Source organism: Gavialis gangeticus, unplaced genomic scaffold (assembly GCF_001723915.1).
Source record: "Gavialis gangeticus isolate Ggan-Ray unplaced genomic scaffold, GavGan_comp1, whole genome shotgun sequence".
NCBI classification, from domain to species: Eukaryota; Metazoa; Chordata; order Crocodylia; family Gavialidae; genus Gavialis; species Gavialis gangeticus.
The window spans coordinates 4986788-5003785 of record NW_017729019.1 but is presented as its reverse complement, the minus strand read 5'-3'; the positions used below and the strand labels follow the sequence as shown (position 1 = coordinate 5003785).

The following is a 16998-nucleotide window of genomic DNA, read 5'->3' as shown; positions in this document are numbered from 1 at the left end:
GGGCACAGACAAGGACGCAGACTGCAATTGGGTAGGATCCGAGCTGCATGCAACGAACTTGGCTGCCAAGACAGCACTGCACTTGCGTCACCAGCACAGCACCAGGAAAGCGTTGGGACGCAGGCTGGGCCTCCGCCCGTCGTCCCATTGGCCCCAGAGCATCACCTGTGCTGGTTTAATGTCCTGCATTGGGATGCCTCTTGCTGGGCTGAGGTTCCACAGCAAGCAGCTTCCCAGGGTCTCACTGGGCTCCCTTCCTCTCCTGCTTGTGCCAATCCATGCATATACTGTTGCCCCTGCCTCCCCCACAGTCCTGCCCACCTCCTGGGTAAGTTCTGCTTCTGCTGCTCCAATCTCAACTCACCTCCCGGCCTGAAAGGGGCTTCTTGGGCCACTGCCATCAGCCCTAGCATTTCCGAGCAACCATTATCCAGCACCCAGCTCCTCCCATGCCATTGCCCCAACCAAGTCCCCCTCTGCCCACCACATGCCAAACACCCAGCCACAATGGTAGAGGTACCTTGCTGGGGTCGTTTGACCCCTGTGCTCTTCCTGCCATGGCAGGGGGTCGGACTAGATGATCTGCTCAGGTCCCTTCCGACCCTAGAAACTATGAAACATGGTTACTATATGCTGATGGCCCTAGGAAAAAGAGGCTGCTTTATCTAGGACTGGCTGCCTACAAGATTCCCAGCCATAACACAGTTCTCACCACAGCAAGGGAGTTCAAGAGACTCGCCTTCTGTGTGACTTGAGTCCACAACTCAATACCAGGGCCTGGGGAGAAGAGTGGAGTCCTGGGGGATGCCCTTATGCTGGAAAGCTGCCCCTATCAGTGCACAGCCCAGGAGAAACACCCCCCTTCATGTCTAAAGGTGTGTGCTGGCACCCGAGACAGGGATGGGTGGTCAGATGCCCACCCAGACCCACACTTGAGGCTGCCTCTGCTGGGAGTAAGGAGGTAGGAGTAGCCACAAGGGTTGGGAAGGGGGGCAGGAAGGACGATTCCCTATGCCATGCTGCACCTGAGTCCAAGCACAAAGTTATTTAATGGAGAGTCATAGAGGCATTAAAAACCTGGCAGATCACACAAGAGTAATGGTTACCGTGTTTATATATTTGTACAACTCATCCGCACCATCCAGAGGGCAGAGGTGGGACTGCAGCCCAGTAGCAGAGCTCCCAGCTGCTTCTGTACGCAGTGGCCTTGCTGCTACAGATCCTGCCTGTTATACCAGGTCCTGGCATAGGTCAGGCTGATGTTAGCCCCACCCCAAAGACAAGAGCACCATGGCACCCACCTCCAGCATGCACTTGGTGGCTAGCTGGGCCCCAGGCCTCTCCCCTCCATGCAGCAGCACCTTCTTGTCCCCTCCCCCCTACTGATCTCCCACCTATTACAGGGGTAGGCAGAGGCTGCTGTTTTCTCTGCCAGGGGAAGGCACAGTTAGGAATGGACAGTCTAACAAGGTAGGCAGCTAATGTAATGCTCTGCTTTGGATGGGTCGCCATCATGGAGGATCAAACCTGGTTCTAAAGCAGGAGCCTCAAGTGTTTTGAGTGAGAGGCATAGGCCAGGCAGCTACAGCTGCCCCAGGCTCACAGCCTACAATAGAGTATGACCTCTGCTGCACAGGAGGAAAGCAGAGCACCATGCCAACCAAGGCCATGATCTGGGATTAGAACAGCCCCCACATCCAACTCCCAGGGCCGTCTGAGGTGAGCAGAGGGGCAAAGGAACATGCTTCCCACTCTGAGACTTTAGTGTCTTGGAGATGACAGGGCCAGGTGGCAGGGGAGAGGACCGTCCTAGCTGCAGCCCCTCCTGAGTCTGTGTGGAGACGAAGCCACCCCGGAGCCCAAGATTCACCAGGAGCAGCAGAGGCTCATAACAACAGGGCTACACCCTCATGTGTGCCAGACGCAGGCATGCAGCCACATGGAGGATGCCTCCTGTTCATGAGGGGACTCCGAAGTACTGGAGCACCATACTTCCCCTTAACATGTCCACCCCAGCACCAAGTCTCTGCTGGTACCCCAGCCTGGCAAAAGGCATCACTGCAGCAGTTCTTCCCAGGAGATGGGTCTGGAGAAGACTTCCCTTTCCAGCCACAGATCATAGTTCATCTGGAAGTCCTCGGGCAGCTCCACACGCTGGCCCAGCACACTTTGTAAACAGTTATCCACGGGCAGGAAGTCAGGGTTGCTGTGCGCCCGGTCGTAGCGCCGGGAGTTGAAGCGCTCGATGCTGGCTCGTAGGGCACACTCCTCGGCTTGGAAGTCCCAGGGGCGTGCATCCAGATCTAGGCATGGAGCAGAGCAGAGCAGAGCATGAGGCCTTTGTGAGACAGGAGCAGAGCCTACCTTCTCAATCCGTGCCAACTGAGAGCTGCCAAGCAGCAGCCAATCCTAATCAGCATTACTCTGCTTAAGAGCACCCTCCTTTGGGCCCCCTCAGGGTATCAGCAATCAACAGCTGGGCACAGGAGGAACAACACAGGGTACTCAGAGGCTGGGGGAGTAATTCTAGCTTTGTCTGACAATACATAGCCTCTGCCAACAGTAGAGATATTGTCCCACTGAACCAAGCCATTAGCACTGTGGAAACTCCATCTCCTTAATGTGTCACTCAGCTATGCTGGGGAGCAGAGGTCCTGATAGTAGATGGGATGTAGTGTCAGGACTGGCTATATCACATGCACTGGGTCCTCTTTGGACTGGAGATGCAGCCAGCCAGGTTTCCACCTGAAACGTGAGGCTCTATTATGGTGGGAGCAGCTTCCCCACCCCCACCCATCTTCAATATGGAGGTACAGCGCCAGCAAGCAACGAGTCCTCCCAGGCTGGTGTTAAAGCCCTACTCCACTCATGCCCAATCAGTGGTGCCCTTTGGGCTAGATAAGAGCTCTGTGGGGCAGCAGAGAGGACAAGAGAGGCGGTACCGTTTCCATAGGCCCAGTCGTCATTGAGCCGGTGCCGCACTTTCTGGTAGATTGCAGACATGGTCTTCATATTACTTTTCCTCCACTGCCGTCCCAAGTACTTGGTCTGCACTTTGAGCAGCTTCAGGACGTAGAGCTGCATCATAGCCTGTTTCACCTTCAGGGCACGTTTCAGGATGGGAGCTGACTTGAACACAACCAGCATCTGAAAAACATGCCCGTAAGTCAGCCTGGACCTGGCACCAAGACAAGGCTAGGCCAAAGACCTGGGCTTCTAAGACACAGGGCAGGGGTCCACAACCCCTCCACATGCCCACCTAGGCCTAAGCACTTTGCACTGACTCAGCCCAGCTGCCAGGGGCTCCTTACTCACCATGGTGCGGGAGTGTTTCCATTTAGTCAGCTTATTCAGGATCCGCAGGAGGTTGATGCAGGAGAATAGGTTCCGCCAGCAAAACTGATTGTTGTCGCCTGCTTCCTGTGGGAACAGCAGAGCCGGGGGCATGAACGGCCCAGCCCAGCAGTAATGCAGTGCTGCTGCTGGGAGGAGCTGCCTAGGCCTGCCCTGCTCAGAAGGCATGCACAGGGCCTGCATGCTTTCCGAGCTGGTGTAACTTGCCCCACAGAGGCAGGGGAAGCAGTTGGGTCATTGGTGCCTAGGCCTGCCCTGCTCGGAAAGCATGCACAGGGTCTTTCCAACTGCTGCCGATCATCCCAAGCCCTGTGAAGCTAACTGAGGGTCAAGGCTGTCCCAGAAGGCACAGAGCCCCTACTCTCCCAAGCTATGGCCACCTGCTCTGAAGCAGAACAGCACCTCCCCTGCACATGTTACTGGACAGTTCCTTTCTGTCCAGCCCCTCTGTAATGCAAAAGAATACCTGGCCAAGGACACCCTCCCCAGCAAGGGGTGCCGTGGCCTGGGAGGGACAGCGGGGCGGTGGTCCTAGCTTACCAGACTCTCTGCTGTCAGCTCCGGGAGTTCATGCACCACGCAGTAGGGGTAATCCAAGACAGAGATGCTGTGAGGAGGAGAGAGGGCATCAGTCTCCACTGTTCATCAATACCCCAGGGTTGAGGACAGAACAGTAGACTCATCTCCAGGGCTCCCTGCCACCCGCAACCCCATGGTGCAGCATCCTGGAGATGGTCACTGTGGTCTTTTGCCCCAAGGGGCTCCCAAGTGCCCAAGCCCATATAGAGATGGGACACTGCTGCTGATTCAGGCAGCAGGAAAAGGAGTCTGGGGTGAGATCAGAGTGTGGCTTCCTTCTTGGGGGCCATGCTGCAAGCTCTGTCAGGGAGAGGGAGTGGGTGGCCTATACCTGTTTTGAGTGTCCCACTGCAGAGCAAGACTGGGATCCCACTAGGGTACCCTTCCACAAGATGATACCCTGCCCCTCTACCACAGTGGCCCTCTGTGTGCAGCGATCTCAGCCCATAGCTGTGACAGGGTCAGTGTGGCATCCTAATTGTGCAAGTGTTAGGCTCCCAGCCCCCCGTCACCTGTTCTTGGCAGTGATGTAGGACATGATGTTCTGATTGAAGAACTTGAGGATGAGCGGGATGCAGTTGGCAAACACCAGGTGCTGGGCCATGTACTCGAACTAAGACCAAAGACAAGGCAGGCAGCTGAGCAGGCAGCTCCTGTCCTTACCCCCCAGTGCTGCCTGCTCCCCAGGTAAGCTGTGCCCAGCAAAGGTCCCCACACCAGCTCACTTGGTAGATGTGATTCAACTTGAAGTGCTTGAGGAGCAGCAGCAGGACAGCAGAGATGGCCTTGACAATGATCTCTTTGTGGCGATTCACATCCACCCCCAGCTTCATGCTCTGCAGCACCGTGGTTCTGGATGACAAAGCCACAATCTTAGCTCACAGCAGAGTGAGGAGCAACCCACAGCCACAGGAGACAGCACCAGATAACCCAGATGAAAAGATAAAGCAGGGCAATAGCCCCTAGACCTCTCCAGGCTGCTTCCTGCATCTCCTCCCCTCACATTCTACTTAATCAATAAACAAGCTATATCTCAGCCCAAAGCCTCCAAACCACAACCATGTGCATAGCTGGTACCTCCTCCACTTCACAGCTGGAATGCAGTCACCTCTGGGGTGAAACAAATCCCATCATGGAAATGCAGAGCTTAGAAACCCACCCCAATTCAGGAGCATGACTAACAAAAGTCCCCCACGTTTGACTGAAATCACAAATAGACTGGCCTTAGCCTGATGCTCTGGGCTGAAAGCACAGGGAATGTGCCTGTCATAAGACAGGTGACACCTCCCAGAACAGAGGGAAGGTGCTTGCTGCTGGGATGCCAGCACCACTGTCTGCACCCTTCTGAGATTCCCCGAAGATCTCCCATCCAATGAGCAGCCAGATCCCAGCCTTCTTAGCCTGAACAACCTGGCCAAACCTTAAGTTAGGGGCTGGGGGACACAGACAGCTTCCACCCCACGACAGGCCTCACCCTACCCACGAGCTGCACTCACGGCATCTCCTCAGGCAGGACATCTGCCAGGATGTTGATGGAATCTGTCTTGGCCTTGGAGGTGGGGGCTGCAGCCAGCAGGATCTTGAGCAGAGCAATCTGTGGAGAAGAGCTGGGTGAGGATGGCAGGCTGCATCAGGAGGCACCGACTCTACTGCCCCAAAACTGCTCTCCCTTGGCCATATGCTACTGGATAACATTGGCAATGGACAGGGGAGGCCTGAAGCCATGTGACTGGATACACGGTTCATCATCATTCCTCCTTGCCACTGAAATACAGCCACACCTAGGGTGAAACAATGGTAGGGATGTGTCCAAAGTATTAAAGGATCCAGGCAGGAACAAACCAACAGAGAAGAATTTTCCTCACATCAAGAGGTGAGAGGATGAGGGGGAAAGCACTGTGATCAGGCAAACCCGTTTTAGTCTGAAGAATGAAGGAGGACAGGGCCCAACAGTGCTCCTCAAGGAAGGAGAGAAGGGCTGAAGTTCAGGGAGCAGGGGCAGGATCGGCAGAGGGGGCACAACTCACCATGTACTGAGGCAGGCTGGGGAGGAGCCCCTGGTACAGGATTTCTGCAGGGACTTGCTCCACTTCCTCTTCCCCCTAAGACAGGAAGAGGGTGAGACGCCCAGGCCTGGTGCCACCTCCAGACTCTGACATGTGGCAGGAGGATGGTTCACACCGAGGTGCCTGGGCAGGCCTGACCCCCCCTGGCTCTACAGAACCAGACATCAGTGCCCCCACAACCCCAGACCACCTCTCTCCAGTGACCTCAGGGACCAGTACTGCAGGCTCAGCAGGAGGTCACCTTGTGAGGATCCCAGAGGACAGATCATCCTGAAGAAACCCCCACAGAAGCTGTGCCACAGCCAGGCCTCTGCCCTGTGTCTCACTCCACCCCTTGCAACGCACAACTCCAAGAGGGGAGTGCTCCCTCAGGCACTCACCCCAGAGAGTGGGGAGCGCAGATACTCCTCCTCCATCTGAACCTGGACCTCTGCAATGGATGTGTACTTGTGCTGTCCAGAGACAAGAGCATGGAAGGTCAAACCATGAGACAGAAGCCCAGCGCTAATTACCACAGCCACTGCATGCACACAAGGTAAATCAGGAGGGGCACTAAGAAGATGCCTGTAGTATTTCATTTATCACTACCTTCTCCTTGATCATCTCTCTGAGCACAGGTAATGGCAATGAGTAACACCTCTCTGCTCTCCTGTTGGATTTAACCCTCTCTAACTAGACAGCAAATAGTGCAGATGTCAACTGCTTTGAATACTTCCTCCACTAAGGCTGAATCAGCAGTGCCTAGTCACCACACCTGGGGAAGGGCTACCCAAACCAGTCTGACCAGCTGCAGGGCATACAAGGGAATCTGGAGGGAGTTAAAAGGCAGATGTGCAAAAATAAGAGAGGTGAAGCCTCCAGGCCTGTCAGCCAGCAGGGTTATAGCTCAAAGACAGCTGGCCCAAGCCATGACTGTGCTAGGAGGGGCCACCCACTACAGGGACATTGGTCCCTGGACAACACACGGAGCGAGGACGGGAGCTTGAAGAGGGGCACTCACCTGTTTCAGGGTCCGAATGCTCTCATGGATGGGCCTAGGCAATCCTACGACAGTGTTCGTGTCACTGAAGAGAGAGAGGTAGACTGCATGCTGAGTCTGACAAGCCCCCTTCTTGCTCAGAAGGAAAGGGGAGCAGCTTCTCCAAGACAGCAGACCCACCATCTGGCTCTGCCTAACACTCCCTCCCCTCTAGTTGAGTGCTGCCAGTGAACTGGCTTGCCTTTCACTCACCTCCCCAGGGTGTAACCAATGAATTTGCTGCGACTGGATTCCAGGAACATCTCAATGTCCTTCTCTCTGTTGGACAGGAGGGGAAAACATATCCCATCTGAACATGCCTCACATCTAAGCATTTCCCATACCCCACAGCACTCATAGATAGGAAAAGCGATCTTGAGCAGCAGAACTTCCTGAACTAAGCAAGATGCTGCCATGAAACCCCAAAACCTCACTCCAGGCAGATCATTCCCAGGATAAGCTGTAGCAATCTTGTCCCCAGGGACACACCCAAGATATGTTCTTCAAAGAATCACAACATAAACCACCACATCAATGACATGTTGCCAACACCTCCACTGCCGATGTCCCTGCTAGTGGGATGGTTGGTCTTAATGTAATCACCGGAGAGCTGCCAGAGGAGCTTGGCTGTTGTCATTACATGATACAGTGACTGTCTACAACCAAGGAGCTACAACTCATCTCTCACCTTAACCATCAACCCTATGTGCCCGGGACAGGGTGGGGGGGAGAAGTTGAACACTACAGCACCCCAGAAGGGCAATGTAAGCTTGTTCTGACCCCAAGAAGTTCTTTATGGTGCTGAGGACTGACCTGACTTTGGGTGCCCAGGGCAGCCCCTTCGGGCAGGTGATGCGGTCAGTTGGAGGGTGCTGGATGGGTGGAGGCATAACTTCGTCTCGTTCAAGGGGGAAGGTCTCGCCCTCAAGGCTGTTATCATCATCATTTTCCTCTTCTTCCTCACGGGAGTCATCAGCTTTATAAGGGTCCCGCTCATTGAAGGCATCTAGGTTGTCCTGCTTAATCAGGGCCTGGAACCAAGAAAGAAGTCAGCCAAGTGTGGGGTGAGGTGAATGTCATGTCAATAGAGATATGGGGAATCTCACTTACGGAAGGAAGCAAGTCACCCTGAGATGACACCAGTATCCCACATGAACAAAAGCAGCATCATACTGGGTCGGACCATAGGTTTATCTAGACTAATACCCTGTAGCTCAGATTTAGAGTGTGGATGCTAAGGGGGAAAAGTATTTGTGCAGGGCATACCCAGGCTCATCTGTCCCCTGCCCCTCTTCTCTCACTGCTTGCAGGACTCCTGTCTATGGGAAAACTGGCCTGCCCCATGAACCACTGTCCCATTACAGGTGAAGCAAGGCCCTCAGTCTGTCCCATGCTTGGCCTCACCTTATGCTCCCTCCGTCCTCGCTTCTGCTGCTGTTCGATGAGGTCAGAGGCTGATGCTGGTGGGGATGCAGCCCTCATGTTGCGGATCACTTTGATGCTGTCCTCCGGAAGTGGCGGGAGTCCCAGCATCTCCCGTTTCTCTGCCTTCATGCTTTGTAGCTCCTCGAAGCCTCCTAGAGTGCACTGCAACAGGAACCCCCAAAATCTCCACTTAAACTCCCACATGCCACAGCACACAGGGCTTATGCCTCAAACACCTCCACTAACTCCAAGCCTTAAGCCCTTCCAGTGCCACGAGGAGAAAGTCCATATAAACCAATCCCAGAGGCACCAAGCTGGGCCAGTAATGCCTTAAATGTGGGATTGGTGATGTCTTGTTTGGGCTGTATCTTAGCACATCAAACAATGCAGCTCTCTGTCTGAAGACAGCTGTGGAGAACCAGGTTGGTTTGGCCACTAAACACGTAGCTCTTAGCAGCTAGTACAGAGATTTGGCCCTGAGTAAGTCCAGCTGCCCCACACTTGGGCTCTAACAACTCAGGATCATAAGAAGTGCCAGATCAGGCCAGATGCAGAAGTCTAGCTAATCCAGTGGCCAGGCCTGATCCAAGGCGTCTATGTAGAAGTGATGCCATAGTGCCCTGCACCAAGTTACCAGGCAGTAAGCAGGGCATCTTCTAGCAGCACAGCCACTTGCCTTATAACGGCTTCTGAAGCACAGGAGAAAGCACCGCATGAGCCAGAGACCAGCCCAGCTCCTAAGGCCCTCAGTGCGAATAACACCACCTGGAACACCACCCAGAAAGATGAGCCCTTGCCTCTGGCACCAGGCACTGAAGCAAGTTGGGAGCACTGCCCACATCAACTCAGAACCTTAGACTGAGCAGGACTGTGCTGCATAGGAGCAGAGGTGCAGTTATTCTGGGAAAAGTGCTAAGAAGCAAACACTTTGAAGCTGTGATGGGGACGGAAGCCCATACTAGAGACAGCCCTGGGGGCATGGGCTGCACACACCGAAATCCGAGGAGGCGGCTGAACTCTGGTCCTAGCAAGAAACTACAGCTAGTCCTCATAGCTTTACTCAGACTGCAAGCTGTTCAGGGCAGGGGCCACTTCCTTGTTATTTCTTTAGTGCCTAGAACAATGGAGCCATGACTGTGCTAAACACTACTGCGATACAAACCAACATCATGTCTTCCTCTGCCCTAAATAGGAAGCACTGAATTGTTAACCCAGCATGAAAGGGAAGCAATTCAATCCTGTTCCCATATCCCAACCCTTGCCAGACTGCTGTGGCCATGAAGTTCATTCACATTTGGGTAAGAAGCTGCTGGGTTTCTATAACTCCCTGTACCTCAGATGAACCAGAGGCACTTCACACTACAGATGCTATTCTGGCTTTGTCCTACAAGTCAATACACAGAGATTCATACTGAAATAAGCTGCATTGTTTCATGGCACACAGCAATGCAACTCAAGACAGGAAAAGAAAAATACTGCAGGGCACCAAAATGGACAATGGAATGTAGACACAGAGTAGCTACCTAAGACACAGTTTGGGCAAAACATTAGGATTTGATATATCGAGACGGCCTTATAGGGATGTTACTGCTGGTCCCAGGAGCGGTCCAGTCCTACTGTCCGTAAGTCTATGACGCTCATCCACATCTCAGGGCAGCTGCACCGTGCTCACTTCAGGGTAAGACAGTCACAGCTCTGTATCACTTGCTTCCAGCCAAGTTCACCCCAGATTAGGTCCTAGGCAGAGAGTCTTTAGAAAGCACCTGTTTAAGCTTTCCTGCCCAGGCAATAGTGGCGCTTACCAGTACAGTCTTCCAGAGCAGCAGCAAGACCTTCTTCATAGGGAAGTGAGGGGCATGACCACTGCAGAATTTGGTCACCATGCCAAAAAGCATGACGGAAAATGGCTCATTGTTATACAGCGGGGCACCTGTAAGCAAACACACCAGTGCTAGCTGGGCTTCCCTGAAGAAACCCCTGCCCTCCTCAAACAGATTCCCCTAACAGCCCCTTTCCCTGGATCCTAACAACCTACACTTCCTTACCCCTTTCCTACTCACTCCAGCCAACTCCTCTATCCCTTTCAGAAGTCAGAATCTACTCTCTCACTCTGGCACTGAGGGAATGAGCACTCTACAGACCAAACTCCTGCTTTGCTTTGTGAGGTAAGGCAGAGGTAATAGGAGCGCTGGCTTCCTTAGCTCAACCAGCTCTACTACAAACCAGCTCAGCTGCCACTAAGACTAAGGGTCTTCCATCCTGTTCAGATCTTGCCTGTTTTAGAGAGACAGCCTACAGGGAGTATTGAGGCATCTATCAACTGGGAATCAGACTGGTACCTTATTTCTCCCACACCGCAGCACCACCAACCTGGCTGACAGCCAAACCATGAGGGAGTTTCTGTGCATCCCATGCCTATCTCATCATGTCCCAACTCACCCCACCCATCTATACACAGGCATGCGACACTCCAGCAGAGGAACCTACCTAGCTCTGCACGGAAGGTCTGCCTCATAGTCTTCCACTCCACCTTGTCTCCCTCACACTCCTGGCGGACGGTCTCCACAATCAGGTACATGATATTCAGCAGCACCCTGCAAACAGCAGAGGATCAGACCCCACCACAGAATGAACAAGATGGGAACAGAGTAAAAAGCAGATGCCTGGAACCTGCTGGCTTCGATTAAATAGACAGGAGCTTAGTCTACATTGCAGTATGGTCAGCAGCATCTCATCTCCTTGCCAGCACAGCTATGTCCCCCAGCCTGGATACAGCTGAGCCAACAGAAAAGAACTTCTGTCTGCAAAAGGTCTGTCATTCAAGGAAATGGTGAATCCAAACTAGCAGAAAAACCTTTTTGTTGACATCACAGGTCTGCTGGCAAAGCTATGACAGCAGCTACTCAGAGATGCAGGCACTACAGTCCACTTCAATTCCTTCCCACAAAAGGAGGGGGCTAGGAACAAAGAGATGAGGGCCCCCACAGATGAGCTGGGCACAAGAAACCCTCTAGCTGCAGTATGTGGGTCCAGTGGGTTGACCCCTTTAAGGAGGTCAGACAAATAAATGAGGAGGGAGCAGTTATAAGGCATTAAACATATGATCACCATATAAAGTGGATATAAACCTCAGTTCCCCACTTTCTACATCTGCTTATTCTTCAGGATCAAGTATTCTCCACTGACCTTTGATAACATCCATGCATGTTAGAGAGGGTTTGCACTGGTGGAGACCAGTTTACTCATCATAAGTTTTATTTGTATTTATTTCAAATGAGGGATCACCAAGCTGAACAGGCTAAAAACAACTGCCAGGCCTGAACTCCTCAGCACTCTTTTGACCCACTTGTAGTAATTCACAGGGAACAGTCTGATCCAGCATAGGAAAACTCTACTGGATTCATCAGCTGCAGTATTTTGCAGCTAGGAGTTGCCTGTACTCAATTCCTCAGATGCCAAGGCTGCCTATCACGTCTGTAGCTGTTCCCACATTGCAGAAAGTGTAACCAAGGCAGTGAGGGGCAATGTTAGAACTAGGAATAGCATCCAAACCTCCCAAAGGCAGGCAATAAATCCCACAATGCACCTGGCCCAAGGCCCTTCCTCAATCCCATAGGCCTTTTGCTTAGCTCCTGATGTCCAGTGTTCAATCCCTTATTAGCTTAAGAAGGTTATTCACAAGGCTTCTTACCTCAAGTCCGTGCTATCAGCCAGGGAGATGGCAGGCTTCCTCACTGCACTGCTGCATGCTGCGCTGTTGCTAGAGGAGGAAACAGAACCAGCAGCTCAGATCAGGTTGCTTGCATCTCCCTCACCCTATAAAGAAACAGCTGGGAAGTTTTAACACCAGCAGAAGTAACCAACTGATACACAGGAGCCAGCTGCTCTGGCTGGGATGCAATGGAATACTGGAAGCCTCCAAATGAATAATGCAACGCCTGGAATAAACGCAGAACCCTTCACGCTTGCCAAAACTAGGGGTATCTAGATGGAGTTCCATTCTCCTCAGGAAAACTGATGATTTCTCAAACATCTCACTGATCCTTCCCCATCACCTCAGTACTTCAACCCATTTCTCAGATAGAAAAAAAAACTCAGTGACTTGCCCAAACTTTCAAGGATGTCAGAGCTGTGATTACCATTTAAGAGTTACTGGCTCTCCGACCTATAGTCATGCCACCCTACACTCAAGTGTTAAGCTCTCCACTATGAAGAGAGACACCAAAAATAAAGCGCCCTCTCCTCAATGGATTTTTCACCCTATGTTCCCATCAACAGCAAGCCAAGCGTCTGCTCCGGGCAGATAGTGAGGGGTGACAGCCTCACTCTCAGATTACACAAATGGACTCCCAATAGGAATCACGTTCTCCAGAACTGTCTAGCTCCATGCACATCTCCTATCCTTCTACCTACAGCAGGGGAGTGATCAGGTGATAACACAGGAGATGACTTCTCAAGTATGCCCTTTGTTATTAAAAGAGACCAGCTGCTTTGCAATAGCCAGGAAGTTTGTCTCAAGAGACTGGAAATATGATAGATTTTCTACTACGAGTCACCAGCTGAAACAAGCCCAGCTGCCACTTTCTTGACAACTGCTTGATAGTTTGTAGGATGAGCAGTTTTTACTAGCTAAGACCTCTGCAGTACAAAAAACCAGCACACAGTTGTCCACGGGACAGGGATTAGGGAGCAAATGGACCTAGTGGACAGTAAGAGCTGGTATTTCCACAACAAATCGGGAGCATATTGGTAGGGCAACATGAAAAAGCTTCTGCCCATCACACATGGTCCTTGGACACGAGGTGCAAACCAACCTACAGAAGTTAACAGGAGACTTTCCAGCAATGTCACAGGACCTCAGTTGGCAGCAGGGAACTGCTTACAACTGAGTATCTTTCACAAGCTGGAAAGCTATCCAGGTACAGCAGTTCACAATCCAGTTATCAACTTGCTACTGGCACAGCTTTCCATCCTCCTCCCATCCCCTCAACTCTATGGCACTCACTCAATTTCCATGTTCAGAAGCTCCACCAGAGCATTGAAGGTACCAACTTCCAGCAGCAAGAAAACGTTGTATCGCATCCAGGCCTGAACCTCTGCTTCAGAGCCACACTCTCCAAAGGTACCTAGAAAAACATGATTACTGATTCACTGACAAATAGTGAGCCTGGCAACACGTGGGGGCATCAGATGCATATTTACAGGCAGGGGAAGGGTCTGTCCTCTGGCTGATGTGGAGATGCATTAGTGTTAGTGAAAGAGATGGACAAAACAAGTCACTTGCCTCCCATGGTTGGTCCAACTAATGGGAATGGTTGATTCCATCAAACCTCTTACCAAAATTTTTTTTCCAGAATTGAATAAAATCATTCCAATTGCAACTTATTCAGTCAGAGCAGCGATTCTCAACCAGGGTGTTATGGCACCTTGGAGTACCTTGAGATTCTGTCAAGGGTGGTGCAAGGCACCATACAATATTAGCACTGTCATAAGATAAACCCACAGATTTCAAATAGAAATCCACAGCTCTGAGCTTTCCAAGTTCTTTGCAACCAAAAAAATGCACTATTATTTTTCCATAAGCAAGAAGAGTGAAAAGTAAGAGCTGGCATTTTCTGATGGGCATCTCAAGTCTACCCAAGGGTCCAAAAAGGCTGAGAACCACCAAGATAGAATTAACAAGTTGCCCTGGAATTTTGTTAGTGCACAAGAAAGAGACCAGTGACCAGCCTGAGCCCTGGCCTGGGGATGGCAACCGTAAAAAAAGGACACAGAAGCTAGAGGGGAAAAATTCAGAGGGTACAGCATCTGTGAAAGGCCTCTCTCCATAGCCTCAGGCTTCCCACAGAACAGACAGCGGGCTTGATGCTGAGTGGCTGGAGCATTCAGCACCACACGCTGTGCTATGGAGTGTCCTACTGGCAGCAGTAGGAAGGCTGCTGCAAGGCCCCGGACAGCTCTGACTTACACTGGAACCTCCTCAGATACCAGTATAGGCAGAACACAGAGAGCCCAAAGACAGCTTAAATATGTTAATCAGAAGCACTTCCAAAAAGCATAGCTCTGACACTCAAAACCATCTTTGCTCCAAACACTTGCGTGTCCTGGGCTTCAGAACCCAGCCCCAAAATGCAAGCCCAGCTACAATGCGGGATGAGAATGGTCCGTCTGTTTCACTGCTGGAAACTGAGCGATACACACTAGTAAAGAGGCAGAAAGAAGGAGGGGAGGGGAGAGAGGGGTATTTCAGGTCCCCTCCAGGCCATATACATGTCACAGGAAATGGGCAAGTTTCCCACAAGAAATGACACCATGCCAGACGTTAATGGAATTTGTCCCAGCAAAGAGGTGGCTAATCTGCGACAAAGAAGTTGCTGTTTAAATAGGAACTTAATGCCAACACAAATTTAACATCTGGCCAGGTAGATAGACCCCCCACTGTCCCACAGTGCTCTGCTCTCCTTCCCCCCACTCCAAAGCTACCAGACTAGCAGACAGCTGGCTAGCAGACAAACCACAGAGCGATCTGTCAGGTAGATTTGCAGGCTGCCCTATCCCACTGCTGCAGAGCAGAGACAGGAACAAGGCTGCTATCAGCAGGGGCTGTCCAGGTGGGAAAACTGGTGCTCTCTGCTCTCCCAACCTGCTCCCTGGCCCTTTAAACATCCTGGAGCACATGCAGACCAGCAGACCAGCACCCTGGGGTGCCCGATTCCGATGCTACAGGAACCCCTTTACATTCTAGAACTTGTTGCCCAGGAGCCTGGCACACTGGCCGGACCCATGCCAGGACCAGTTGGGCAACAGGTACTAAGAGACCCCCTGAGGGTGGTGGCACTACAGAAATAACATTTGGAAGCAGCTTGAGACAGCTGCAGAGACACAAAGGAAACTGATTTCAAATCTCTCTCTTTTTTAAACCAGCACCCCTTACAGATTCAGCACAGAAAAAGCAAGGGGCAGGGTGATTTCAGGAGGGTCAAATCCCCTTAGCTGACATAGTCTCCTACCTTGTGCAACATAGAGGATGGCCCGGGCTACCTTGAGCCTTTTCTCCCTGGCAGTAACCTCCAGCCCATCGAGGAGCCGCATGGCATGAGTCCGGTGCTGATTGTTGTCCAGCTCGGTCCATTTCTTATCATGCACTGAAAAACCAAGAATGATCACTTTGGTGAACTGTTTCTCCCCCAGAGCTGGAAGGACTAGCTACCTCCCTAAAAGCCACAACACAGTGGAGCAGTTGAAGCTCCTGTTCCTATGTAAAGATGCAGATTACTGGATGCCCTGAATTTTTGGCCATGTATCGACATTAAGACAGACTGTCAATCTAGGTAAGATGCTCATCACAGCCCTGGAACAGAATATAAGCATATCTGATCTGCTAGAGGTCACACTGAGGGGACTCACTAATGCCACCTACTGCAAGATCAGATTAATGAGACTCATCCTTTGAAATACACATCAGCAACAACCAGAAATCAGTAGAGTCTAATGGCTGGTCAACAGTAGGTTGGGGCTTCCCAAACTGTCTAGGTCTTGTACCATAGCATGGATAATAAAAAGGTAATACTAGGTCATTACTGCTGCCCTTAACATCAGCTATCCAACAACCTAGAGAAACCGCAGAATTGTCCTTCCTTTTTCCCTGTTTACATTTCCTTTTTCTGCTTGCCCATTCCTCCCTTCACATGCCCTCTAGGAGTTTGGCACATGCCCTGTAAGATGCACGTATCTCAGTTTGAGACCCAAAGGCATAGGTAAAATAAGTTGATTGTTCATAGTGCCTTCCACAGTCACAATTGCCATTAGCTGTCCACCACATTTAGAAAGATAAAGTACTGAATAAGCCAGAAACAATGTGCTCATGGGTGAGGAACATTAGCAAGGTGTCCCTCGGATAGAGACCATATTTGCCAGCAAATACTGTAAGTTGTAAACCAAGTAAGGGATGTTTGTAGTTGGTTCCTGCCCTGACACGGGGATAACACATCAGTACTTGCATCTCCTCATGAATGTTCTACAGGTGATCCTGAAACCTACGAACAGGGGCAAGGAGGGAAGAATAAACTTCTCTTACCGTGGACCCTAAAATCTTCCTCAAAGCACTTTCGGTTCAGCTGGAATTCTGGGCCTTCGGTGTAGCTGTACAGTTCTGCCAACATACCATAAACCGTGTCTACTTGTTGTCAGTTTTCTTTCAGCATCCCCCCAAAAAGTCTCTCTCAAAGACTGCCCACAGTAGTCATGTAACAAACAGGCACAGACCAGACCTCAATCCTAAGGCTCCTGACAATCAGATGTGTTTTGTTTTTTTGTTTGTTAAGGTCCCCACCACCCACAGTTCACATAATCAAGAGTTTAAAACAATTAAAACCCCCCAAAGCTTTATGCAAGTGAAATTTAACGTGAAAACTTTTGATGGTTGAAACTATTATTTCCAAACTAAAGATGTCTTTAAATTAGGAGATATTTTTGTCTAGAAGTACTTGTAATCCAAATAGCAAAGCAACTGTTAGGATGACAACCAAAAACCCAATTAAAAAAAAAAAAAAAAAA

At 51.1% G+C, this 16998-nt stretch overlaps 1 protein-coding gene and 1 long non-coding RNA gene across 2 annotated transcripts in view; one reads left to right on the top strand and one right to left on the bottom strand.

Moving 5' to 3' along the window:
* Positions 1-1083: 1083 nt before the first annotated feature.
* Positions 1084-16998, bottom strand: part of STRIP1 (striatin interacting protein 1) — a 17876-nt gene continuing 1961 nt past the window's right edge. The window contains exons 3-21 of the mRNA XM_019513872.1: positions 16520-16594; positions 15453-15587; positions 13448-13568; positions 12134-12202; positions 10930-11036; positions 10245-10372; positions 8422-8604; positions 7831-8048; positions 7231-7296; positions 7000-7063; positions 6380-6451; positions 5961-6035; positions 5430-5527; positions 4659-4785; positions 4446-4546; positions 3895-3961; positions 3316-3420; positions 2943-3147; positions 1084-2303 (exon numbers count right to left, since the gene is read on the bottom strand). Coding sequence (XP_019369417.1) covers positions 2056-2303; positions 2943-3147; positions 3316-3420; positions 3895-3961; positions 4446-4546; positions 4659-4785; positions 5430-5527; positions 5961-6035; positions 6380-6451; positions 7000-7063; positions 7231-7296; positions 7831-8048; positions 8422-8604; positions 10245-10372; positions 10930-11036; positions 12134-12202; positions 13448-13568; positions 15453-15587; positions 16520-16594 — 2264 coding nt within the window. The 3' untranslated portion in view covers positions 1084-2055. The remainder of the gene's footprint in view (positions 2304-2942; positions 3148-3315; positions 3421-3894; positions 3962-4445; positions 4547-4658; positions 4786-5429; positions 5528-5960; positions 6036-6379; positions 6452-6999; positions 7064-7230; positions 7297-7830; positions 8049-8421; positions 8605-10244; positions 10373-10929; positions 11037-12133; positions 12203-13447; positions 13569-15452; positions 15588-16519; positions 16595-16998) is intronic.
* LOC109295185 overlaps positions 6818-16998 on the top strand; it is a 17667-nt gene continuing 7486 nt past the window's right edge. The window contains exons 1-2 of the long non-coding RNA XR_002096687.1: positions 6818-6830; positions 11654-11658. This is a non-coding gene — a long non-coding RNA (uncharacterized LOC109295185). The remainder of the gene's footprint in view (positions 6831-11653; positions 11659-16998) is intronic.